Here is a 26,495-nt window from a genome sequence, read left to right on the forward strand (position 1 = left end):
GTGGAGAGTATCATCATTGTTGCTCTCTGGCCCTGCTGACTTTTAATTACTCACTCTTTCTGCTTGTCCTCCCTGAACAATCTTTGCCCATCCCCCAGAACAGACCCTGGAATGCAGGAGGGAAACTGAGGCAAAAGGGTATGCAAAGAAAATGAAGTTTGTGCTCAGCCCTACCAGTCCTCGGGAGGGGTTGTGATAGCTGCATGAGCTGCCATGGCCATCAGTACTGAGCAAGCCCTATTTTCCTGTGTTGCATTGTTCCAAGTGAAGCTTTTTCCTTCCCAGACATTCACAGCTTCTCACCTCAGTGGCTAACAGGGAGAGCACTAGCAATTTAACATTTTTCTTAGTTCAAGTAATTACTGGTTGTTTTTTCTCTACATGGATAAATGTAAATTTTATTATCATAAAAATTTTAATGGTGACCTTCTATTTCTCTGTCAAATTTGGGTCACAACAACGGAGCTCAATAAATTCAAATGGATGCAGAAATGCACAGACGTGATAAAAGGCACCTTGTTTCCTACAAAATACAGGCTTAAAACAGTTAACTTAAAGGGAAGGTTGCCACAGCAACCCTACACATTAGCGAAGCTAAAAGCAAAGGTCATTGTTAAAATTAATTTCTCCCTACAAGATATGGGAGGCAGAAGGTAACACTCACCATGCTCTGATGCTTCCCTAGCTCACATGCTTGGAAGCAGTTTTCCCTTGCTAAGATATTTGAAGACACTGATAGGCCTGAAAATTTTCTCTGAGAACATCACAAAATAACAAGGAGACAATTTTTTCAGATAATTGATGAAAAGAAATATTCCTCCATAAAAGCCTTCATCATCATCATCATCATCATCATCATCATCATCAACAGTATTTTGCTTTTTTTTCCCTTTAGTCACTCTTTAGCCAGCTCCATCCATAGGCATTTTTGGGAAAGACATTCAAATAACAATCACAAATCCAGGGGGAGAGAAAATGCTGTGTTCTCACACCCAAGGAGCTGTGAATAGGGGTGTTTTCTCTCAGGTAATGGCAATTTCTGTCTCTGTGCCAACAGCACAAACATCTCTGGTACCCAGGAGTGGTTTGGACTGAGCTCTACCCCTTCCAGCATCTCCTGCTCTCTCATTTTCTGCTTGTCTTGGATTGTAGTATATGAATATTGCAGCCATTGTGCTTCCAACCTCACTGTGAGGTGGAGCAAGGACATATTTAGCTACAGTACATGTTGTTCTAAATATACACAAATTATACATAAAAGAGCCTGCAATCTGGCCTACCTAATGCCTATGTTAGCACACTTGTGGAGATGGGAAAAGCACACAAATCCTTGAAATCTGAAATAGCAGCAGTTTTGGAGTTTTTTACCCAGGAAAGACTGGAAGAGACCAACAGGAATGGCTGGGAAGGAGATTTTGCAGCCAGGAGGTGTGAGATATTTGGAGAGGTTTAGAACTAGACTGGATGCATCACTGAGGAAGAGCAAGTCTGGCTTATTGCCTGTTGTAGGGCTAGATGCCAAAGTCACGGCTGAAGGAAGGAGCAGGGATGAGAAACCAGAGCTGAGGAACCCCAAGTGGACATGGAAGTCAGGTCTAGAGTCAAGTTTGTGCCATAATTGGGCTTAGCCCAGTAGTAAAGACAGGACCAGAGTAGTAGTCATGGCCATGATGATTCAACCAGCCCTTGCAAATCTTGCATAGCCCCTATTTGATGTCTGGCATGAGGGTTTTCTGGGGGCTGAGCTTGTGGTTAGCCATCAGCTCATCCAGCAGCCCCAGCTCTCCAGGCAAATCCTGACCTTTCAACAGCCTGGAAGTGGTCCATGGTGACCCACAGACCTCTACTAACCCTGTGCACTTGGTCCTTGCAGGTCCCCAGTGCAACGCCTCGGTGGACCTGATCGGCACATGCTGGCCGCGGAGCGCGGTGGGACAGCTGGTGGCTCGGCCCTGCCCCGAGTACTTCTATGGCGTGCGCTACAACACCACCAGTAAGAGGGGCAGCACTGCTGGGACACGGCCAGCGAGGGCTCTGGGACACAAGTGACAATACACCTCTGGGAATAAAGCTCATCAACCATAAAGAAAGCAGTGCCTCGGACCCCAGATTTCAGGGAGGGCCCTTTCAGAAAAGCAGCTTTATAAGCAGGTCCTCCTGGGAGGAGGAGAGGGCTGATATCCCTGTCTTGGGGACAAAGGCAGAGAAGTGATCCTGCCCTGGCCTTGGAAGTGGTACAGGGGTCTGAAACCCCTAGCTGAGCAAAGAGTGGGGGACTTTTAACTCATCCCCTCCTGGAACAGGTGGCTGCACTGTTACTGCCAGTGACATGCTGGTACTCCCACCAGAGAATGAAACAATTGCATATGGAAAGTGTCCAAAGTTGTTCCTAGAATAAGGTTGAGTTTCTGACCACAAGAGCTGTTTTTGATGAAAGAAAAACCTTGCTTCTCACAAAAAAACATAAATTTTTCCATCTTGCACATTCTTGCAGCCATGGAGGATGGCACAGACACACAGCTCCTGCTTTGTGGTGCCTCCTGTGCTGTTGTAGGAGCCTCTCTGCATTAATCACAACTTGACCCTGTCTCTGAGCCCTTCCTACCCCATTACCCTGACAAGGCTCAGAGTCTCCCATTAATGGAAGCTCAGTCTCACCCCGTGCTGGCATCGCCCACTGGTGACACCAGTCCCAGACTCTCTGGGGAGCCTGCACCATTCCTTCCCAATTAGCTTTGCCACCTACTGTCCTCGCTGGGAGGCAAAAAACTCCTAATTGAGGGAGATAAGTGAAACCTTGTGCTGCCATCCTACCATAGATCATGGGTTAGCACATGATCACCCAAGCAAACAGCAGAGTGAAAGGGAAGAAGAATCTAACTGTTGCTGCTTCTGCTGCATCCTTGTGTATGGTGAGGAGGCATTGGGGTCCCCCTGTGCCAAGGGCAGATGTGGTGCAGACCCAAAGCTCTTGAGCAGGTCTGAAATATTGCAAGGATTTTGGTTCTGCAGTTGTGACCAAGGCAGTAGTTAAGCTGCCTTCAAAGCAGAAGATGCCACTGGCCTGATGCCAGTGCCCTGCATTAGTGACAGTCAGGTCACATGCCTGTGCCCATCCCCATGCTCTGTTAACTCTTGGATGGTCATCCTGTCTTTCAGATAATGGGTACAGGGAGTGCCTCGCAAATGGGAGCTGGGCAGCACGTGTCAACTACTCCCAGTGCCAGGAGATCCTCAGTGAAGAGGTAGGAGCTTGGGAGTCACTGGGGTCTTGGCAGGAGGGCAAGAAACAGATGATGGAGTTTTGAAAGGCAACAGCATCCAGGCCAGGAATGGCCCAGCACTGAGGACTGAGCATGCAACAGCATCCCAATGATAAAGTTACATGTGGCAATTATTACCCCTTCTTGATTTGCATTTTTATTCCCCATCAGAAATAAAGCCATGCCTGTTTCAATCTCCGTTAAAAATCCAAGAGGATTGGCAGTGTGAGGTCCTCAGGGCCTCTGGGTGCAGATCAGCCCTGTCACTCTCCTGCAGCTCCCTCCTGACACAGCCCTCAGTGAAAACCCCGTCCTTCCCTGCTGGCAATGAAATAAAGGAGTTATTTGGGAAGCTGAAAGAGATAAAAAATGAGGATCAAGAATTACAAGCCCCTGAGTAGGTCAAGCCACCCCTTGAAGCAGAGAAGAGATATGAGTTTTTCATTTGCAGTTGATACCAACTCTGGTATTTAAGATGCTGATATCTCTTGCCAGGAGTGGTTTTCTCACTTTCTTAGTTGCTAATTCACCAACTGGATGACTACCTAACATAAGGAGTCATCAATTAATTAATTTATCACTCATACTCTCCCTCTGCCCAAATTCATCCCAGCCTCTCAGCTTCCCCTAGGGCAATGGGGGTGAACTGAGATATAAAATTCCAGTGAGCTCAGCTGAGTTCCAGCAAGGTTTTCCCAGAGGATGGGTTGCACTGTCTCATGAGCTGCTCTGGTATAAAATGAGAAGTGAAACCAGGTTGGTGCCTCTCCTTCCCACATTAGCCCCATATCCTTCCATTCCCTCTGTCCTGTCCCAGGGTGGGCTCAAATTGCTTCCTGAAAAAGGGCCCAAAATTTGAGGTGCAGCTGCCAAAGGTGATGTGGTGGAAGAGGTGGGTTTGTGCCAGTACCAGGGCTGTTGCTGACCCTCTGCCCATCTCCCTCACTTCCAGAAGAAGAGCAAGCTGCACTACCACATTGCTGTCATCATCAACTACCTGGGCCACTGTGTTTCGCTGGGGGCCCTCCTCGTGGCATTTGTCCTCTTCATGCGCCTGCGGTGAGTGACAAACCTGGTGCCATGTTCCTGTGAGGTCATCTCAGGCACAGATGGACCCAGCTCCTGTGCTTTGCCATCTCCTCCCTCACAGCCACTGCCTTCCAGGCTGCAGGGATGCTGCCTATCTCAGGGCTGTTTTTCTTCTGCTGCTTTTTTAAAGCACCTGGTTATGGAGGCAGAGTCCTCCTTTGTGCCTTCCACCTCCTGGTATTCTTCCTGCCCACTTCACCCAAGGCATGGTCCCAGCAGATCATCCGTGGGGTCCCAACAGAGACACTCAGCTCCACAAATAGCACTATCCCCAGTCCCCCTGCTCTGATTGGGCCTTGTTCCACTCTTCTCCAGGAGCATACGGTGCCTGAGAAACATCATCCACTGGAACCTGATCACAGCCTTCATCCTACGCAATGCCACATGGTTCGTGGTGCAGCTCACCATGAACCCAGAGGTGCACGAAAGCAATGTGGTAGGTGCGGCTCTGCCAGGCTGAGCCCAGTCCTGAGCAGTTGGGGGGTGTGAGGACCCTGGAGATCACAGAACCACAAAGTGGTTTGGGTCTGAAGGGACCTTAAGGATCATTTAGTTCCAACCCCTTGGCCATGGACACCTTCACTATCCCAGGTTGCTCCAAGCCCCATCCAACCTGGCCTTGGACACTTCCAGGGTTGGAGCAGCCACAGCTTCTCTGGGCAACCTCTGCCAAGGCCTCACCACCTTCCCTGGGAAGAATTTCTTCCCTAAAGCTACTCTCTTTCAGTTTGAAGTCACTAAGATGTGGCTAGAAAAGCAACTTCAGGGGACAAATAGTGCTGGCTGGTGGCTGGCAGGCACCCCCTGTGTATGAGAAACATGGGTTTGATTGCTCAAATGATGGTGGGGTCCATGCTGCTCCGTGCATTGTTTGCACCACTGTGACGTGGACCTCAACAGGCTCCACATCTCCTGGCAGGTTTGGTGCCGCTTGGTCACTGCTGCCTACAATTACTTCCATGTCACCAACTTTTTCTGGATGTTCGGCGAGGGTTGCTACCTGCACACGGCCATCGTGCTCACCTACTCCACGGACAAGCTCCGCAAGTGGATGTTCATCTGCATCGGCTGGTGTGAGTGCCAGGCTTCCCCTCACACAGCGGTACCCAGAGTTTAGTGATGGGTGATGCCCCCTCCATCCCCTGCTCCAGTTCTTCTTGCACACAAATAGCTGTAAAAAAGTTGCCAAGAACAGGAGGATGGGATTTGCATGGATATGTCATCTCACTGGGTGGTTTGTGTGTGAGAGAACCTCTGTTACAGTGTGGTTTTGTGGTGATCTTGCACCTCTGAGACTCACCTGTGTGTTCCTCTGCAGGTATCCCCTTTCCCATCATCATTGCCTGGGCCATTGGGAAGCTCTACTACGACAACGAGAAGTGAGCCTATTGCTCTCATCCTCCATTCTTCTTTGTATCCCAAATCCTCAGGGATCAGCTGTGTCAGGAATTCTGTCAGGAAGGAAAAAAAGGAAAATATTCTTCCATTCTTTCTTTTATCCCACCTTTCAGCTCTCTGCAGCATAAGCCCTGCCCCTGCTTGGTTTCTCTTCAAAAGACAAGTGTGATTTTTAAGGGGAAAAAAGAGATTAAACCAGATCTCCTGAAATAGGTTTGCTAAAGGGAGCTGGGATTTAACCAGCAGAGATCCAAATTACCCCCACCTGAGCCATTTCATAGGCACCTGAGAGTTTATCCCAGAGTGGGAAGTTGAAAGGAGCCTGTTGAGATGAATGTCAGCTTGATCTGTTTTCCAGAGGTAGTTTTCCCTGCTGACTTCAGAAGCCCCATGCTACTCACACAGGCACTGACTGAACAGCCCTGACAATGTGCTCCCAGGACAGGGATACACTGGAGTGAGCTCCCACAGAATTTGCTGAGGACAGAGCTGACCCAGACCTGTGTGTGTGAGATTATGCAGAATCATGGAATATCCTGAGCTGGAAGGAACCTACAAGGATCATTGGCTCTGACTCCTGGCCTTGCACAGACAGCCCAACAATCCCACCCTGGGCATCCCTGAGAGCATGGCCCAGAAGCTCCTGGAGCTCTGGCAGCCTTGGGGCTGTAATCATTCCCTGGGGAGCCTGGGCAGTGCCCAAGCACCCTCTGGGGGAAGAATCTTCTCCTGATATCCATCCCAAAATCCCCTGTGACACAACCTCAGGCAATTTCCTTGGGTCCTGTCCCTGGTCACAGGGAGCAGAGATGGGGGCTGCCCCTGGGGAGGAGCTGCAGCCCCTGGTGAAGTTAAAACTCAATCTCCTCTACCCCAGCTCACCATTCCAAGTGCCCTCAGCTGCTTCTCATGTGGCCCCTCCAGACTGCTCCCGGTCTTCATATCCCTCCTTTGTATGCTTCCTAATGACTTCAGATCTTTCTTAAATTTTTGTGTCCAAAATTGCCCCCAGGATGTGAGGTGAGGCTGCCCCCCTGCAGAACAGTGGGAACAGTCACCTCCTTTGCGAGGAGGCTGTCCCTGCTTGTCCTGCAGTAACCAGCTCCCACATGCATATGGGGCCCACTAACACTCCCACAAACCTACATGCACCTCCTGAGTTCCCAGGGAAGCTACTTCACAATGGCTGCAGCAGTTTGAGTTTTAGTGCTTTCACCTCACAGACAGTGACTTACAGAGACTGCAAGGACAGGAGTCTATCCAGGTCACTCCTATGTCAGGCTTGTCCCTGACACCACTTGTCCTTGCCTTGCAGGTGCTGGTTTGGGAAGCGAGCAGGTGTTTATACTGACTACATTTACCAAGGCCCCATGATCCTGGTGCTTCTGGTAAGAGCAAAGTGACCTTGTGTGCTAAATACAGAGTCCTTCTGTGTGCAGGTGGGACACAGCTGCTTCTGAACAGGGTACTGCCCCCTTCTTCACTCTGCTTGGGCTGGTTCTTCTGCCCCACAGCAGCACTGCCTCTCACCCAAACTCCCTCTTAAGCAATTTTGGGCTTGGGGTGGCTGCAGAAGGAGCCTGGAACCTCATTCTGACAGGGATGTCCCATCAGCAGATTCCAACATGCATCAGTAGGTTCCTCCATCCCTGCCCTGGCATTGTTTGGGTGTGGGTGGATGCTTTGCCAAGCATTTGCAGAAGCCTGAGATCCTTGACTCCATTCCCTGATCCTGATTCCACCTCTCTGATTCCTGGTCCCCAGTTGAGCAGCAATGCTTGATCCAAGGGTCCCATGGATGGGGTTTTGTCTTTTGGGGAGGGACAAAGAAGAACAGAGGTGGCAGGTCACAAGCTGGGGGCCCAACCTGTGTTTGCAGGAGGAAAGCCATGAACAAAGTCTCAAAACTATTCCTTTCTCCTTGCCTAATGCTGAGAAAACTCAAGGGAGTAAAAATCACTGGAATGATGGAATAATTGATCCAGCTTCCCATCTCCCAGCCCGTCAGGCAGTCAGGCCACTGCTAATTCCTGTCAGTTTTGCTCAGCTCCAAAGCCACCTTCCCATTCCCTTGTTAGCAATTCGGCAGCCAGGAGAGTAGCCAGGCAGATCCTGGCTGTGATGGCAGCCACTCACCACCTTCGATTCTTCCTCTCCCTATACTTTTTCACCTTCAACCCTTTCTCTAGGCTTTGTTCTTCCTTGACAATCTCCTGGCATGCCCTGCTGCCCTGATCCCTTGACTAAACTCCTAAATCTTATTGTTCAAGTGCTTTTAAAAAAGGCAGACAACCTCTCATGGTGCCTGAAAGGCAGTAAATCAGGTTCAAGAGGAAACATTCCCATTTCCCCTGGCTCCCCATCTTCCCCCTCAACATTGCAGTGGAAATGGGAGGAAATACTGGGGGAGCAGACACTAACCAGTGACCCTGTTCCTCCTAGATCAACTTCATCTTTCTATTCAACATTGTTCGGATCCTCATGACGAAGCTCCGAGCTTCAACCACATCAGAGACAATCCAGTACAGGTAAGTGAAGCAATAAAACTACAGACAAAGGACTCTCTAAATATTTCAAGTTGGGGAGGATATGTTTATTACAGCCAGACACCACAGTCCTCTCCCAAAGTCCTGCGTGTCCCCCTCTGCCCCTTATTCTCTATTTATTCCCCAAAGTATTACATATGCATGGCATTACAAAGTACACCTACACATACTCATTGCCTGACTCTGCCTGCTCACATCTCATATAGTAATGAGCTCCACACCCCTCTGGGCATGCTCAGTCCTTTTTTGAAATGGGTCTGGGGTCTTTTAATGAAATCTTTCTTTTCCTCAGGCTTAAACTTTTCAACTGTGTCTTGTTGGCAGTGCTCCTGCTTCTCCTAGACACAGTTCAGATCTCTTGCTTGCAGGTGTAGACACAGTTCTTTCTTTCTCACAATAGTTCATCCTCCTTGTCTCCTTCTACAAATACAACTTAAGACAAGCAGAATGATATATATCCTTGGACTATTCATTTAATCTTGGCAATTGTTGGCTACATTGCATTCCCTTTACAAGAAGGACCTGTATAGGCTTGCCTTTAACTAAGCACACTTACTCCTACATTGCTTCTACCTTAAAAGCTTTTTCATTTCTTTTACTTTGATTTTTCTCATAAACTGCTCCTATTCTAGTTAAAATCTTAATTTCCTAATTTTCTTAACTCATAAGAGCATGAGTGACCCTGCAGGAAGCCAACCTAGGAACTGGATTCTCTCATGATTAGTGGGGATGGAAACAGTCCCATAAGCCAGGTAGCAAGGAGATGGGAGCATGGAGAGACACCTGAGAGCACCTCAAATGCTCTTTGGAGGCACATGGTCATTAAATCTGGCCAGGGAGAGCCTTGTGATGTAGAGTGTGGATGGCTGTTTCTGCCTTTGAAGTGAATCCTTGGGATTTGAGTCTCTTTGCAAAAGTCTGTACTGGTAGGACCTGATGAGCTCTCCAGGCTGGGAGCTGCAAATCCTGGCATGGAGGTGAGAATTAAATTACTGCTTGACAAAAAAGCAAAAGCTGAGGAAGGAGTCATGAATCGATGCCACTCCAACACCTCATTGTAAAGAAGAAGACAGGACTCCCACAGTGCAAGGCAGGAAGAATTAACCCTTCTTTGCCTGTTGGGGAATATTTTGCAGGTAACATAAGAGGTACATGGTCAGAGCAGCTCCCCAAAGTACCTGGAATAGAAGTATTCATCATTGCCTCTGTCTGGATCATTTTGTGGGCAGGAATCGGGGAATCTTTCTGTGTGCTGGGTCAAGAGAAGCTGTTTTGAGGTGAAGGATGGCTTTTGCAGCTGAGAATGGAAAAAAATCTGGTTATATTATTGGAAAATGCCAGCTTTCCTCATCACAAGATATTGAACTGGAATGAGGGGTTAATCTTGGGGTAAGCAAAAATAAAGATTCTGGGAAAAGGCTGGTTGGCCCCAGTCAGCAATTTTGAGAGACTTTTCATTTTCCAGTATTTGCCTCATTTTGGGAGGGTTTATCAGCTTTGGGCAGAACATTTTCATTTCCCAGAAATACTCTCTGAGACAGGAAAACTTGGAGAACTTGGTATGTTATGAATTGTGCAGTTCTGGTTAAACCAGGCAAGGGACAGCCCTGCAGGGCTCCTGCTCACCTTAGGTGATAAAATGCCGATGTGTCCCCTGCTGCCATGGCTGCTCCTCTGGAGAAGCTACACCAGTGAATGTGCCATACTGTAGTTTTCCAGCTCCTGTCCCTCCAGAGCCTCCATGTCATCAGCCCATTTGTGTCAGGGACACAAATGTCAGGGATGCAAAACAGGTCCTAGACCCCCTCCCTGCCCAGCTCAGACCTTCAGGGATAACCATCTGAAATGGAATCTGTTGATTAACAGGATCTTTAAGCAAAAAGTGAATGACTTGGCATTGTTCTTGTCCCCTGATCCACAGGAATGATGTGCCAAGTCCAAATCCTTCCCACACTCTCTGTATCAGCACTATGACTTTTCAAAAACTGCACTTGTAATCTCATCAAGATTTCAAATTAATTACCTGAGATAAGGTTTTCACAAACTCATGTTGAAGGGTGTGAATTATTATACCCTCCTTAATTTCTCTTTAATTGAGCTGTAGATCAGCCAAGCGATCGTTCTATGCCAGCTCAAGGTCAGTCCTGTGCTGTCTGCTGCCCTCTTCTGGGCGGAGAAGCAGAGAAGGGCTCAAACCAGCCCAGTCTCTTGGGAGTTGCACTGGAAAACAGCCCAGCTTGCCTCCATCCTTCCACGGTCACTGGTTTTCAAGTCCCAGCAGATCAGTCCAAGCCATGCTGGTGCTGGGAGTGGGATGGGCAGAGTCCTTGTGCCCAGGACTGTGCTGTAGCAGTTCAGGTCCCTGTTTTCGCCCTAGGAAAGCAGTCAAGGCCACACTGGTGCTGCTGCCCTTGCTGGGGATCACCTACATGCTGTTCTTTGTCAACCCAGGGGAGGATGAGATCTCCAGGATAGTCTTCATCTACTTCAACTCCCTTCTGGAATCTTTCCAGGTAATGGTCCTCCGCACTGGCTTCCATCCCAGTCCCCTCACCAAGGGATGTTGAGAAGCCCATCCTGGCTGATGCCTCATCCTGCTTCTGCCCCCTCCCAAAACCAGACATCCCCAAACCCCAGAGCTGTTCCAAAGCTCTTGACTTGGGAGTACCTGTTGGTTGTACTTGTCTCCTTCCAGGGCTTCTTCGTCTCTGTCTTCTACTGCTTCCTGAACAGCGAGGTGAGCAAAAGGGGCTGGAGTTTTTTGTGGGGGTCTGGACCCTTCCTTGCAAGCAGACAAGTTCAGTATGAGGCTCTACTGGTGCACAGGGCTTGGAGAGTGCTGGTCCCTAATCCCTGAAGGTCTTTGGTGACCAGAGTTAGTGCTTCACCCCAGCCCCAGTTACACCTGCAGCCCCAGATTTTGCCCAGACAGGAATGGCTGCCGTCTGTCTCCTCCTCTGGAGAAGGAAAATTCACCCCCAAGAACAAATGGTCTCAGGGTGCACCTGTGTGCAGCAGAGCCAAGGGTCCTCCCCATCCCAGGGAAATCCTTCCCCAGGTGGAGCCCCATACACATGTGGATTGTGTATGGATGAGGACATCTCCCAGGGTCTGACCCAAGACACAAAGAGCAGAAAGCACAGGAGCTGAGAGTAGAAGTGAATCCTGGGGCCAAATATTTGGGCAGCTCTTTCCTCTGCCTCCTTCAAATGCTCCCAATATCTTTGCTAGCTCAGGAAAGTTTACCCCACATGAACCTGTTTTGTTACCAAATCACATACCATTAATCCATTTTTGACTGGAGGACTGAGGAGAAGGATGGCTGGTGCCTCTGAAAAATCTTTGTGTGATGACCAAATGTCCCTCATTCATCTTGCCCAGGTGCGATCAGCTGTACGGAAGCGGTGGCACCGGTGGCAGGACAAGCATTCCATCCGTGCCCGCGTAGCGAGGGCCATGTCCATCCCCACCTCCCCAACCCGTGTCAGCTTCCACAGCATCAAGCAATCCACGGCTGTCTGAGCTGGGAGCGAGAGGTTGCACTGGGAGCCAATGTCCCCACTGTGGGGACCAGCATAGGACCTGCCTGTGGTCCCAGCCCCACAAGGAGACCGTGAACTCATTCGGTCACGGGACACCTGCACAGCTTCTGCCCTATATGCTGGGAAGGCCTAGAGGACAGGACAGCTGAGATGCTGCTTTGTCATTTCCCTGGCAGCTGTGTGACCTGCTGGCATGGTAGAAAGAGCCATGAAAAGCCAGAAGGATCTGGAGATGTTGCAGTAGCTTTCTGCCAGCTCCATCCTAGGCACGATGTCTCATGTCACTGCCTTTATCGGGTTTGTCTGCTTTCAGGTGACAGGACACCAGGACATTGCTGGGACAGATTATGGGGCTAGTTCCCTGGGAAGCTGGGTCAGCCTTCCAGTGAGCACATGATGGAATGCTGCTGGTGGGGAGGGAACTCTCTAGAAGAGCCAAAGTCCTGTGTGTTGGAAGCGGATGGATGGGAAGCCCTGGAGTGATTGTAGAAATTGCTTTATGTGGCTGGATTTTTGTAGCACTGGGGTTGAGTCCTTCCCCTGTCTCTTGCTGGGTCTCCAGATGTCCTGTAACTGCTGCTTGGTCTGACCAGGTCATTTCTCATCTTGACACCTAAGGTGGGATAAAGCGATGGGATGGGAGAGGGGAGGGAATTCCCCTCCCACAGGGATGGGTCCCAGGGGCTCTGAACAGACACACAGAGTGGGCTTGATCTAGAGGGAAACACAGGAATCAGTTTAATCCTCTGGTCCATCCCAGATGGATCCACAGGTCTCTGCAAAGACCTGGACCTCAGGGTGACTCCATGTCTGTGCTCAGAGGGTGGAAAGGTGAGGGAGCCCTGCAGTGGAGCAGTGGCTGAGGTCCCCAAAGGCAGCTAGCACAGGGAAAGACCCTGGTTGTGCCCCCTCCTCCTTGCCCTGCTTTTACCTGGGCAGGTGGGCCCAGTGCCAAAGCTGCTTCTTGCTCTTGTGCAGGGGATGGGACCAAACCATCCCCACACTAGGGTTAAGTGCCTTGGAGGAGCAGCAGCCTCCTTCCCTCCCTTCCTATCTCTCTCCCCATTCTGGGGACTCCAGATTGTCCCCAGTTCCCCCTCTCCCATTGCCCTCTTCCATGTGGTTACCAAAAGCAGCTGAGCAGAGAGGTCCTTGCAAGTGGAGGGATTTGCCTTCACCTCTTTGGAGCCACCCTTTCCTTGTCCCATACAAGGTCTGGGGATGCCCAGGCAGGGGACAGATTACAGCACGTTTATGGGCTGTCTGCCCTCTGTATCACAGGGATTTTGCCACTGGGGCCTTACAGGATCTGGTGTGAGCCCCTTCACACTTCTGTGCCTCAGTTCTCCCTCTATAAAGAACAGGCATAAAGGTTTCCTGCCCTGGGGACATATAAGCATCATTGAAATTGCAGTATTCTGTGATTTCCGCAGAATATAACACCAGAAAGGAATAAAATCTTGCTTTTTTTTTTTTTTTTTTTTCTTTAAAGGGAAGCATATGGAAAAACCTCTGGGTTCTTCAAACATTTGCGAGATTCAGTAGTTTGGAGCAAATTCCTCCCACTTCCCTCCCATTTTGATTTTCTACCTGCATGTCTACAGTGCAGCGAAACTAGAAATATCCCATTGACCCCAATAGCCTGTTGGGAACAGCAACAGTCCCCAGTATGACACAGTGACCACAACAAGGACCATAACCTGCACATGGGGCACGTTTCTGTCCTTGGTCAAGTTCAGCCACTGCCAGTGGTCCCAAAAACTGCCCCTTCTTCAAAATACGGGTGTGAAAACGACCCCTGGAGTTATGCAATGGGAGAAGTGGCAATTCCCAGCTCTATGGACACTTTCTGCTGGTGCCCTACAAGGAGTAGACTTGTGTCTTCTGTGTCTTGGTTTCTCTGTTGGGTACTTTGGCAGGAGCTAATAAAGATCTGCTGGCAATGGAGAAGGGAAAATGCCCCAGAGATACTTTTTTTCATCATCCCTGCGAATGATGTTGCCAAAAAATGATGTGCTACATGATAAATTTGGATATTTCTAAAGTAGGGTATTTTGGTGGAAAGAAGCTGGAAATTGAAAAACCAAAGAAAGAAACCCAAACAGAAGCATCTGTGTTCACATCTCTGTTTTTCCCTTCTCCTCCTGGTGGTCTGCTCCAACTGATGTGACTTTGCTTTCCATAGCTGGAGTGTGTATTCTCAGTCTTGTTTGATTAAAAATACTTCGATTCCTCTTACAAAGACTTCTGGGGCATGTTTATCTTTTGGAAAAGACAACCCTGGCATGTCCCATCCCCAGTTTCCATTGGAGTATCCTCACATTGCACTGGGCTCAGCATCCCACTGGTCCACACTTTTTTGTCTCCTTTTACCCCAAATCCATGTGCCCAGAGCATGGAAGTGGCTCCCCACAAGGTATTCACACCATCTCATCCAAGAGAATCCCACACAGGTTTTCCAGACAAATATCATCAAAGCTGGAAAATGTCCTCCAGGTTTTCTCCCTTGCCAGGTGAGCTAATACAGAATAAAAATGTAATGTGTTTCACAGCAGGAGGGAGGGTCCTTTCACCTTCGTTTCATATATCAATGTTTATAAATGAAATTCAGACACAAGCAGATTTCTGGTCAAGCTCTTCTGATGCAAAATTAATTTGTTCATCATACAGAACCTTGGAGAGCACTGTAATTTAGTAAGCACCATGCACATAAATAATAATTACAGGTTCCTGCTGATTACATGATTGTATTTAAAGTTATCAAGTAACTCTGAGATTGATGACTGTGTTTCTGACAAGGCTGAAGCCTTTTTGGATCTGTGTTAACCCTTTATGTTATCCTGGTACCTTTCAGGGCTGGGAAAAGCAAAACAGGACTCCAAAGATGGGATCCACAGTGGGATATCCATGCTATGGGATACCCAAGCTTGTTGTGTTCCAGGGCTGCAGGATCATGTCCAGGGAGGCTACAGTTACTGGTGATTGGCATGAGAATTCAACAAGATGGGTCTCTGCTTGGTTAAGCTCAGAAAACCACTTATTCAACTTAAATCAGAGACAGAGACAGCCCAGAACAGAGGCAGGGTGGTGGGTGTTATGGGATGTTATGTCAGGGTGGAGTTTAAGGTCAGGATCTAAGAGGGACACAGCAAGGGAGAAACCCCAGGGGCTCAAACCCAATCAGAACACCCTGGGCTGCCACCCCACGAGGGGTCTGGCATGGGGCAACTCTTCCTTGAGGTAGAGGAATGGAATTTACTCTTCCTGGGCTTTAAAGCCACTGCTTCTCACTTTAACAATGCTTATCTGAAACTCAATCTTTGCCTCCCTGGGCAGAGGCACCTCACACAAGCTATGGGATATGCCAGTGGAATGACACACAGAAGCTTCTCCATCACACTGAGATGGATTTTTATTTAGGTTCTTTATTTGGTTGATACATTAAACCCACTACGGAGGTTTTTACCAGGCCTGGAGTCCCACCCTCAGCCCCACCATCTGGGATCAAAGTTTGGGTGCCCTGAGATACATCCCCAGCAAACCAAGGGCCAGCAATGGAGAAAACCTGTCCTCCAGAGTCTGAATGGAGGCAGAGGGAAGCTCATGATCCTGATTTGCTGTGGCAGTTCTGTGCCTTCATTCCACCTTCCAGGCAGGCTGCCCTGTACAAATATCCCCACTGCCAGTGCCAGGACCTCCCAGTTCTATGGCACGTCAGTTGGAGGGTTTGTGGCTGGTACTAAAAGCAAAGTGGGGCTGTCATTCCCCTTACTCAGACAACACATATCTGTCTGGTGGTCCACAGCTTTGGGCCATTCCTGGATGTTGAACCCTGCTGTACCTTCCCAGGCAGATAAGGACTCTAGAGAGGATGTGAAGTCAGGAGGGAGAGGAAATCTTGTGGCAGTTTTACAGCCCAGTAGGTTCCGTTGTGGCTTTCAGCACTGTCAGCCTCAAGATGCTTCTCATCTGTGATGTGTTGTCCTTCAAACACTAATAAACTCCCAAATAAATATTTCATCCTTTAATTCCAATGCCCCCTCCTCCACTGCTCTTTACAGCACAAGCCTTGTGCTGACATTTGTCCCCACAGTCACAGCTAAATGGCTCTCAGACACACATGGTGGTGGGAGACAGGCAGCTCTGCCACCCTCATGAAAATTACAAAGAGACATATTTTCCCAGTTTGGTGGAAAACTAAAGATCAGAGGCACAAGTGATTCCATGGGAGAGCTCATGTGCTCAGCCATGGAGAAAAGAATCCTTGAGGAGCCCCCAGGCTATACTGAAGGCAGCAGAGGTGTGTGATCACACAGCCTGCTGGAATTGGCACCTGCACAGAGCAGGGATTGGTTAATCCCACAACGAGGAATTCATGTGCTCACCCACAACTGAGTACATCCAGCTGGCACCCTCATCCAGAGGGATGTGCACCGAGGACTGTCCAGGTTTTCTGGGTTTTCCAGGTTTATTTGCAAATAGTTGCAGTCCCCAACCACCAGCTCCCAAGGGAGCCTCTGCAAGCACCATGGCTGAGGTCCCTGGCCCTGCCCTCCTCCCTGTCAGGCAAAATTTTCCATGGGAAAGTTCCTTTTAGGCTGCTGAAATCTGTTGCTGAGCCTCCTGCTAGTGTGGAAACAGATTTGCTATGGATTTTGGGAAATAGTGGACTCTGCTGGCTGAGCACCATCCTGACAGACACCTCTGCTGCAGAGCATCTTCCAGCCCCAGACCATCCTCCATCCAGATCTGAGAACTGTTTCAGGAGACATCAGTGTGAAGGGAGCTTGTCACCCTCCTCAGCAGCCCAGAGCCTCCTTCTGCCCCAAGGAAATTACCCCAGCAACCCACTCTGACTCAGCCAACCCCACCAAACATGGCTGCTGACTGTTTTGAGCAGCTTCCACTTCCAGTCAGCTGGCTAATGTATCCAGGTGCCCTGCCAGACCCTATTTTTGGGTGCAGGAGAAGGGTCACAACTTCCCTCAGCACTGTGCCCATGGGGCCAGTACCCAGTGGGCCCAATGCAGATGCTTGAGATTCTGCATTCTCTGCATAGAGATTCTGCATTGAGATTCAGATGTCCATGTCCTCTCCTGGTTCTTGGCTGCTTCATTTTCTGCCTCCCCATTTTTCATAGAGGCAAATCACCAAGGACCTGTCCCTGCCTGCCCTTCTCAGCATGTGGTGATGGTGACACAGTTGTCAAAGCCCAGACAGCAAAAAGTCTTCGGGGTTTGTGTGCTGAGTGTGGCTGACCTCCAACCATGAGGTGTCAGAGCCCCTGGCTCAGTCCCAAAGGATTTTCTCTGACTGCCAGGGACTATTAATATCCCTCTCCTTCCAGTAGGATGTCAGCTTTGTTTGTGATGAAAACCAGCCTTGGGAAGAGCAAATGATCCAGTCATATTGAAACCAGTAGGTCTCCTGACCTGTGCTTGCAGCTCTGGGCATGCCAGGTGAGGTCTTGGAGGGTGGATGAGGCTCTTCCTGCAGTGGGATTGCTGAAGAGTCCCAAGTTGCTGGTGGCTCTGAAGAGTCCTGTGGGGATGTGAAATATGGGGCAAAAAAGGAAGCCCTGGGTTAAACACTTCCAGTAATCTCAATATCAGAGGAACAAGTATTGGCATAGCAGGAGCCAGAGACCTGGAGAAACACAAACAGGGGAAACTGCAGCCTGAGAATGAAACACACAAGCACAGAAGCAGGATCTTAGTACAAGTCAGAAAAAAGCAGTATGACTATGCCAGCTAGTTCAAAATGAAAATAGGATGAGATATTCAGGAAAAGTCTTGGATTATAGGCAAGAATGATTGCATCCTGACTACAGTTTGAGTGACACTCCATCACTAACCCAAGCCAGAGTAATGGAAATGCTCATGTTTCTGATTAAAATCACTTAGGTGGCTAAAGGGAGCTATATTTTAATGCATTAATGTGGTTGTGTTTAGAGGCTGCACATTAAATAATCACAGAGACTTTTTTTTTTTTTTTTTTATCTTGGGTATGTCATGCTCCATTTGCATGCAGGGAGTTCTTTCCATGCAGGGAGTCCTGTGTCCAGCTCTGGAGAGCCCAAAAAAGAAAGGACATGGAACCTTCTGCAGTGATTCCAGAGGAGGTCATGGAGACACTCCTCTACTCTGGATACATCCAAGGAGAGCTGGGATTGTTCAGCTGGAGAAGGCTCCTGGGAGACATTAGAGTCCCTTCAGGTGCCCAAAGAGGCACCAAGAGAGGGACTTTGGACAAGGTCCTGGAGTACCAGGAAAAGGGGGAATGGCTTCCCACTGCCAGAACTGAGATTTGACATATAAATCACAAACTGGATCAAAGTGTATTTCACCCATTTCTGGAGCAGTCTCTCTGCTTCCACTCAGGATCAGGTGCTCCCAACACAACTGAGTCCAGTTGGATGCTGGTCCACAGCTCCTTATCAAAACTTTCATAAGCTTCCTTATTTCTTTGGTAAGGAGGGTTCTAACTCCTTTTCTCCTTGTTGTTAGCCCTTGCACAACAAACACAACCTTAAAATGGATAAACCCCACATATGTTAATTCAGATCAGCTTACAACAGCTTCATTCATCTCTTTTGACCTTGGGTAAAACTTTAGTCTTAAACAATTAATTCTGCTTGGTTGGTTTTATTTTTTTCCGAAGAAAATACATTTCCTGCTGCTAAATTTCCCACCTGTGTGTAATTCCCATGTTTTTCCATTTCTTTTTCCAAAAGCAGTGCCCCCACACATAATGTGGTTGTGTCCTGGGGTGACTTTGTGATGCTTGTACCCCCAGTCACCTGGTTTATGTTATATATTAAGCTCTGCACTTTCAGACTGGCTCAGAGAGCCAAGGGGGGGAAGAAGGAGCCGCAGTTTGTGTTGAGAAAGAGCCCTCAGTCCCCCACATCCTGCTCCTGGACGGTGCTGTCTGCAGCACGGACAGACAGCGGGACACAGCTCTCCCTGGCTCTTAGGTAGTTTTTAGCCAGCTGAGGCAGGGAAGTTGCCCAGACTGTTTCCCTTTTCCCTTGGATCTGTTCAAAGCTGCTCTGGCCTGAAAACCCAGCCAAACCCCGGCAGCTCAGGCCTGTGGCCCACTGGGGCCTGGGCCTGGGCCCTTTCCAGCCCTGGAGGGACTGATAAGGGACTGAGAGAGCTGAGCTGCACCACATGGAAAGGACTTGGTCTGGATTTGCCATCTCATCAAACAGACAGAGGTTTTATTGTTTAATAGCATTCAATTTCTGTTAAATAAACAGCTTTTTCCACTTTTCTCTAAGGAAATATTTTCCTGATCCAGTTGGGGAGGGGCTGCTTGAATTTGCTTTCTGGAGGGACCCCATTCAGAGGTTTTCTCCCAAATTTGCCCTAAACCAGGACAGATAGCAAGGAACAAAGCCTAGCCCAGTCCCCAGAGATTTTCTCCTATAGAAGTTGCAACTCAGGCATGGTAAACACCTAAATAAAAATAATAATAATAAATACACCTAAATTGTATGAGGAGCTTTGAAAGTCCTGGCATAACCCAAATCATCCCAAATCCCAACCTGGCAAAACAAGGAACAAGTCAAGCACCGCTGGAGAGGAGAAAGTGTGAAGGCAGTGCAATGGTGAACAAGGGAAATCTATGCAAAACAGGCAAGCAATTGAAAGAGAATTAACGGCCTGCAGGAGGAGAAAATCGCTTCTTTCAAACCATCTTGATTATAGGGCTCCAATGGCCCAGAGCTCCCATGGTTCATCACCAGCGTGAATAGATGAAGGGGCTGGTAATGGGGATTGTCAGAAGCTCTCCTAAAGCCAAACATCCTGCCTGGAGCAAGGGCTGGCAGTCAACTTTGCTGTTTCACAGCTTTTTCTGCTCAGCCTTCACCCATGAATGCACTGGTCAGAGGAGGCCAGTGGCTTGTTGGTCTTTCTAAAAAAGGGCTGGGGATTTCACACTGATGGTTGGGAAGGTGACATCTCTGGTGGAGCTGGATGGAAATGGACCCTCCACAGCCTGTTCCCATCCCACACAGCCCTTCTCTTTCCCTGACATCCTGAAAGGCCAGTGATGTTGGTGTTGTAGGGAGGAGTTTGTCAGACTCCAAAAGCTAAGCTGTGACATGGGCTGATATCTTGCCAAGGTGGAATGGGTTCAGGGTATGGATAAGAGTGGACAGATGTGTGATTCCTTCTCTTATCCTCCCTCATCCCCCTGGCAGCCCCCATACAGACAGTCACAAGGAGAATAAAAGCCTTAGAAAATGACCTCTGTCCAGCCAGGTCAGATTTGCTACTCTGAACTCCTAAAAGGATAAACCCCAGCTCTGCCTCCTGCAGCTCTGGGAAGCAGCTGGGACACCTCTCGTCAGCTCCCTGAAACACTGCTGTGAGTTTGAAGCAAGAACAGAGGGTGGGAAATTGTTTTCTATTGCAGCTGAATCAGTAAGCAAGGAGCAGGTGCACAGCCAGGGATGTACATAGAAACCAGCCTGTCCAGTGCTCGGGGAAGAGACTAACAGCTGTCCCCTTTCATTGAGCTCAGATAAAACCCCAAAAGAGACCGTGTGGTACTCAACAGCTGAGCTGCAGCTGCATCGGTGCCAATGACATACTTTTTGCTACCGTGCTAATTGCATTAATGGGACACTAATCACTCACCTAACAGATATAAATGGAAGCTAATTGCTCTACAGTGACACCGTTCTCCATGTAGAGCTGTCCATCCCTATGAAGAGCAGCCCTTCCTGCAAGCATCCTGCTGCTCTCTGGAGTGTCCCGTTGGCAGCCCCAGGGCTCTGCCGGTGCCTGAGCCGCAGTCCCGGTGAGCGGAGGTGGACAGAGCGGCACTCAGCCATAGCTGCTTCTAACCCTCAGCAGGAATAGACACTTCAAGATTCATCTGATTCTTTCCAAGGCAAATTAAGCCTCTTTTATAGTGGGGTGATGTGTTCAGGTGATAGAGGTGTCTCACTGTATATCCAGATAACCCTTGGGGAAAGGGTCTGCCAGTATCCATCAGAGGGGTCTTGTCCTTCTTCTGGGCCGCTCTGGGTATGACCAGAGGCTGTGCATCCACCCTATGGACATCCAGTATGCCTGGCAAGAGGATAGGAAATGGGTTATTCCCACCTGGAAGGAGCAAGCAGGAGCTGGGGAAGGCACTGACCCTGTTCAGGGGCTGCTCAGGTGCTGCATGGACTGTTTTTGCACCGTGTTCCCATTTCTCATGGCCAGCCCTACGCTCCCTTGGCTTCACAGCCACTTGCTAACTCCCATCCCTCAGGCTCCCCCAGCTCCCTGCCTCTGGCACATGGAAACTGAGCCGGAATTTCTCACAGCCTCAACAACAGCTCCTCTTCCCAAGGAGTATCACAGCCCGGTGCTAAGCAGGAATGACATGCAGGTACCTTTCCTGCAGGCTCTGTGGCCTTTTGCCCTTTGGTGGAGGGTTATTAATGCCTCCTGAATTACTTGTGTAACAAACTACAGCAGCAGTGGCACAGTGAGGGCAGCAGAACAGGAGCAGGATGCAGCTGGGTGTCCTGGCTTCAAAATCCAGCCTCAAGTGGCTCACACACCCTTGCAGATGTGTAAAATGGAGTAATACTTCAGAATTTTTAAAAGTTTAATAGGGAATAAAATAAGAGACAAAAGTCCAGCTCTGGGATGCTCTTGGCAAACAGCCAGAGAACACACCAGTAATCTCCAACACTGTTATTTTTATGCTGTTACGTTACTGAGGTACATGCTTATTCATAGAGTGCATACATTATTCAAACATTCTTGTGAACTGATATTACAAGAATTCTTCCGTTTGGTTTCTTCACAGTCTGGCTTATCTGCATGACATCCTGTGTGTTAAGTTAATATATTTTGTTCCTCCTTGTGTCTCCATCCTGTTTTTTACATCCTCTGATAAGGATTTAGTATGTCTTCTTTAAATTTAACATGGTATTTTCTAATTGTCCTCCGGTGCTCTGGTTTGTGTCACAGTTATCTATCTTATCATTTGGAGAATTCAGTCAGCAGAGAAGAGAGGTAAAATGATTGCCTAACACCATTTGTTTTGCTTACACAGAGATATTTTAACACCCAGTGTTTAGCTAAGGCCTATAATACCATATATTCACCACACTACTATTTCTATAGGCTACGCAGTACATACTTAAACTGGTAGATTACATTATACTAACAAACAACTAAATAAAGGTACATATGATACTATATCTAAATACTTACGATCAATGCAGAGATTAATATATAAATGTGAAAGCAAATATTGCAGTCCTTTTTAAACACAGGGTTTGGGATGAGTTTAGACCTGTTTCCCTAACCATGGCACTGAACTAACAAGGGGCAGGTCACTCAGGGGCTGTCTTTTGTTACAGCCCATCAAAGCAGATCAGTCCTTGAAATACCCTTAACTCTGACCCTGACGCTGTTCAGGACCAAAGTTTCCTTGAAAAAGTAAAATGTGTCTGGGAAGGAGGGAAAAACTGGATTTAGAGGTAACATTTTCCAGATAATTGGAGAGCCTGTTTAGCAGGTAGGCTAAAATCTTCCGGAGGCAAAGGTGCATTGCGAGAGGGACTGGACAAAATTCTTCCCAGGGCATGTGACACAATCAGGGTTGGGATCTATAACAAACCATGAGCAATAGGCAGATAATCATCTGTGCCATTGGAAATGAAGCACACATTGTTCTTTGCAACCTTCTCCTGGCAGAGCCTGAGCCAGCAGCTCTGCGCCACCGCGGGCAGAGCTACAAAGCAGCTGCGGAGAAAAGCCCGGCTGGACTCTCCCCTCACTCAGAGAGGGCAAATGCTCGGCGTGAGAGGAATCTTAATGGCACAGAAGGCAGCTGCGGCAGCGTTTATCACCGCAGCAGTCCCTGACAGGCAGCACAGGGCTGGCACTGCAGGGAGGGGCGTGGGCACCGCTCTCAAGGCACAGTGGCTGCAGTGTTAGCAGCTCTCCCCAGTGCGATGCTCAGGGCATCAGCAAGTGTCATGGGCTTCTGAAAACGAGAGAGACCACTACACCACTCTCCCAGTTTTTACTGCAAGATGGTGCAGTATCACACTGATATGGCAAATTTGGCAACAGAAGCCACAGTCTAGAGTTGTCCAGCTGCACAAGTCAAAAACATACCTGGGATTCAAATGGTGAAGGAGGAAGTCATAGAATCCTAGAATACCAGAATGGTACTGGGTTGGAAGGGACCACCCAGTTCCATACCCCTGCCATGGGAAGGGACACCTTGTGTTAGGCTTTAGGATTTCTTCTTTTTGTTTTCTTAGGGAATTTTCTCCCATTTTTGTTGCTAAGAAACAATAACGATCAGTACTTAAGAGAGACAAAAGAAGTAACTACAGAGAAGGGGGAGGAGTGCAGCTGGCTCTACTGTGGGGGCTGAGGGGTTTCTCTTGGAGGGGCAGAGTTACCTTGAGAATTGGTCTGGGGGAAAAGGGGCTGGGCACAGCTCCTAGGCATTCGGAGGGGAGAGGGGCTGCGGCTGTTGAAGGGAGAATTCATTACCACTGCGGGGTTCTGTCTCGTGCTGCCTTTCTTCCACCGTGAATGGAGCTCTGCTCGTTAGAGCAGTACCTCACCAAACAGGAGACCTTTCGCCATCTGCTGGGGTGCCTCAGGGGAAACGCCAGGAACCCCGAGCCCCTTCCTCCTCCAAAGGAGCTTCTCCCTGCCGTGTTCAGGGGCTGAGCTGCCACTGCCCAGCCCCTCCGTTTCTTTGCCACTGCTCCGGGTTTTTTGCTGAACTCTGGCCCCGCACTCCCTGGGACAGTCCCCCCGTGGTTCCAGCTACAGCTGCAGTGTCTGATACATCTTGTCTAACACCCCAGGATGTTTGCTGAGTCCTGCCATTCCATCTTGCTGCTTTCCGAGGGTCCTGCTGGGGCACCAGGATCGGCTGCCCCTGGGAGGTTTGTTGTCTTGGGGTGATTTAATGATAATACTGTATTCCCCTATCGTCTGATTTATGCCCTGAAATGGGTTTTGTAGCTTTGAGCAAGGTCCAGGAGAGGGAGGAAGCTGAGGGAATTATTTGGCAGTTTGTGTTCAAGCTCTCAAACTCTCCCATACTCGGCTGTGAGTTGGTACATGGTGATTTGTGTCATTATGGGAACACACCATCAGGAAAATTAATCCACAAACACCAGAGGTTTATGTCCAAAAAGGAGACAGAGGAGTCCTTTTACTTTATTTGAATAAAAGGAGAGACCATGGGGCATTCCTCTGGGGTCTCTCAAATTTCTGGAGGGCGCAGACTCCTTTTAATCCTAATTCCCGGCCGTATGTCCCTTCTCTCTTTCCCCATAGGCTGAGGTACTTGAGAGGTACAGGCTTCCCGGAACGCCTGATACCTGGGGTGCCCCCCACAATGCATAATCCTCTTCTTAATTCTTAACTCTTACGGAATTTCATGGTGTTTCCCCAGTGTCTCTTTCATCTTCCAGTGGAATCCATCCCATTGTTTCTGTTATCTCTCAGTTTCATCTTATCAGCAGACCCACAGCTTGTTTGTAAAGACAAACCCGTCGTTCCTCTCAATCCTTCTTCTTTTAATTTTTAATAATTGTGTTTACAAACTTTAGTTATCATTGACTTAATTTCTTTTTCTTGGGTCTTTTTTGGCTTTGTAATTATTTACAGTGGCCTCATTTTCTCCTCTTTTGTAGCCATTTCCAGGTCAGCAGGCACGGCTACTACCTGAATCCTTTTGATCACATGTTGAATGAATTGAACTAAGCAAGGGATCATGCATGGTAAAAATATTAGAGTTGCTACAACACATAAGAGGAAAAAAAAGCATTTGTTTAACCCATAGTCCACCAGGTAACCATGAAAACATGTCTCATTCTCATCCTTTCTGTGTTTGGACTGGTATATGAGCTAACTTTCTTACTCCTTTTATTATTTGCTTTACCACCTTTCCATTGTCATCTATTTACAAACAACAGTTTGAGTCATTTAATTTGCCACACACTCCCTCTTCTGCTGCTAATAAATAGTATAATACCATCTCATGTTGAAATACCACATTTTTCATCTGTGGCCTGGTCAGCAAGAAGATCAAGAGCTGTAGGTTAGGAAATGAATATGTATTAGGTATATTGTGCAACCCTACTTAGAAAAGGATAAAAGGAGAAAGCCAACTCTCAAAAGTGTGCATGCTTTCGGAGGAGATATCCCCCATGCACCTCAGTGCTGAATAAATTCATACCTACTCTTATAACTACTCTGGGAGTTATAGTTTTTCTATCCGCATATAACTTGCAACCTAATTATCTGATTTAAATTATAAATGGGATCTCTAGCACCTGATATTAATTCATTTGGGTTCCAGGTAGCTGGTCCATAGTGTTGCATGATTCCTTCAGGTGGCCATTCATCTTTGCCTCACTTTGGGGTGCTCCCTCCAGCTAGGGATGCATTAATTGACTGCTTTTTTTTTAATTAGATCATTATATACTTTGACTCCTAACTGATTTCCCTGAACTTGTGGTAGCAGAAAGAACAATGGTCTAATATACCCCACATAACATATTCCTGACCAGTTTGGGGGTAGCCAGCAGTAAGCATATTGCCCACAAATCCAGTAATCTGGCCCCTTTAGTGCCCAGGTCCCATTAGAAAAGGGACCTTTCCAATTTTCATCTTCAACTGGTGGGTCAAAATACAGCTTGCTTCCAGGGCCTAGTGGTTCCCCAACAATAGTTGCTTTGCCATAAGAATCACAATATTTGGATTTCCAAGCTCCTACATGAGGTTTCCACCTGCAGTTACATCCCAGATCTGTTTTATTAGATCTGGACCAGAACTTACTGAAAAGGGTTTGAGTTTCATTCCTGTGTTGCCATTTCCACTGATAATCTCGAACAACATGTGTCTGACTTGTGGAATTATCTTAGGGGCAGCTTAAAAATAAAGGGTCAAAAAACTTATCCTTCCCCACTGCTTTACAGCCTTCAAAATCCTTTTGCTAATTATGGAAGGAACATCTTACCCAGCTACCATTAGTGAGCTTAACATGAGTTTGATTCCATCTGCCTCAATATCTGGAACAGTCATAAGGAGGGCAGTTGGGGGTCCAACAGTCTAAACCTAAAATTCAGTCATAAATGTTTTTTCCCACATATGTGCTTCCTGTTCTGTTTAGGCAATAAATGCCTCTTTCAGAAGAATGAAGATGCCATGGACTTCCTTCTTTGTCCCAAAATCCTGTTCCATTATGGGCTTCACTCAGGGTGCTAACTCACCATTTAGGCTCAACTGGGCTGGCCACCCATGACCAGTTTTCAGGTCTCCCTGGCCTTCTGCAGACCCAACAATTGCTAAGGTCAAAGGTTTTTGCTACTTCTTCTCTTAAGGTTAAAAAATTATTTTCTCACTTCTGGCCCCAACTTAACTGAAAATATAAAGGTAAAATTATTAAGAGAAACATTCTAATAATGTTATAATCTAATTTCTTAATCTAATTTTCAATTTCACGTTGTCTTCTACACCACCTGTGGCAAGTGTAGGCACAGAAACAGCTTAGCATAAAGAAAGCAATGACAGCATGGATTGGCTCCCAGTGACTGGAGATTTGAGAGTAGGGATGCCCAAACAGACTATTTCAGCAGGCAGTCTGTGGGTAGGCACTCA

General features: G+C 48.0%; 1 protein-coding gene across 3 annotated transcripts in view; it reads left to right on the plus strand.

The window, feature by feature from the left end:
- LOC107215316 (corticotropin-releasing factor receptor 1) overlaps positions 1–26,489 on the plus strand; it is a 42,849-nt gene extending 16,360 nt beyond the window's left edge. Inside the window, exons 3-13 of one of the 3 annotated variants that reach the window (XM_015651411.1) lie at positions 1,874–1,993; positions 3,160–3,245; positions 4,216–4,322; positions 4,668–4,788; positions 5,272–5,425; positions 5,671–5,731; positions 7,066–7,138; positions 8,193–8,278; positions 10,674–10,809; positions 10,992–11,033; positions 11,678–15,872. In XM_015651411.1, coding sequence (XP_015506897.1) covers positions 1,874–1,993; positions 3,160–3,245; positions 4,216–4,322; positions 4,668–4,788; positions 5,272–5,425; positions 5,671–5,731; positions 7,066–7,138; positions 8,193–8,278; positions 10,674–10,809; positions 10,992–11,033; positions 11,678–11,818 — 1,127 coding nt within the window. In that variant the 3' untranslated portion in view covers positions 11,819–15,872. Of the gene's footprint in view, positions 1–1,873; positions 1,994–3,159; positions 3,246–4,215; positions 4,323–4,667; positions 4,789–5,271; positions 5,426–5,670; positions 5,732–7,065; positions 7,139–8,192; positions 8,279–10,673; positions 10,810–10,991; positions 11,034–11,677; positions 15,873–24,526 lie in introns of those variants that run through there. The other 2 variants (XM_015651412.1, XM_015651413.1) reach the window with 2 other exon arrangements.
- The last annotated feature ends 6 nt before the right edge of the window (positions 26,490–26,495 follow it).

The sequence above is a fragment of the Parus major genome, chromosome 27 (genome assembly GCF_001522545.3).
Source record: "Parus major isolate Abel chromosome 27, Parus_major1.1, whole genome shotgun sequence".
In the NCBI taxonomy this organism is placed as follows: domain Eukaryota; kingdom Metazoa; phylum Chordata; class Aves; order Passeriformes; family Paridae; genus Parus; species Parus major.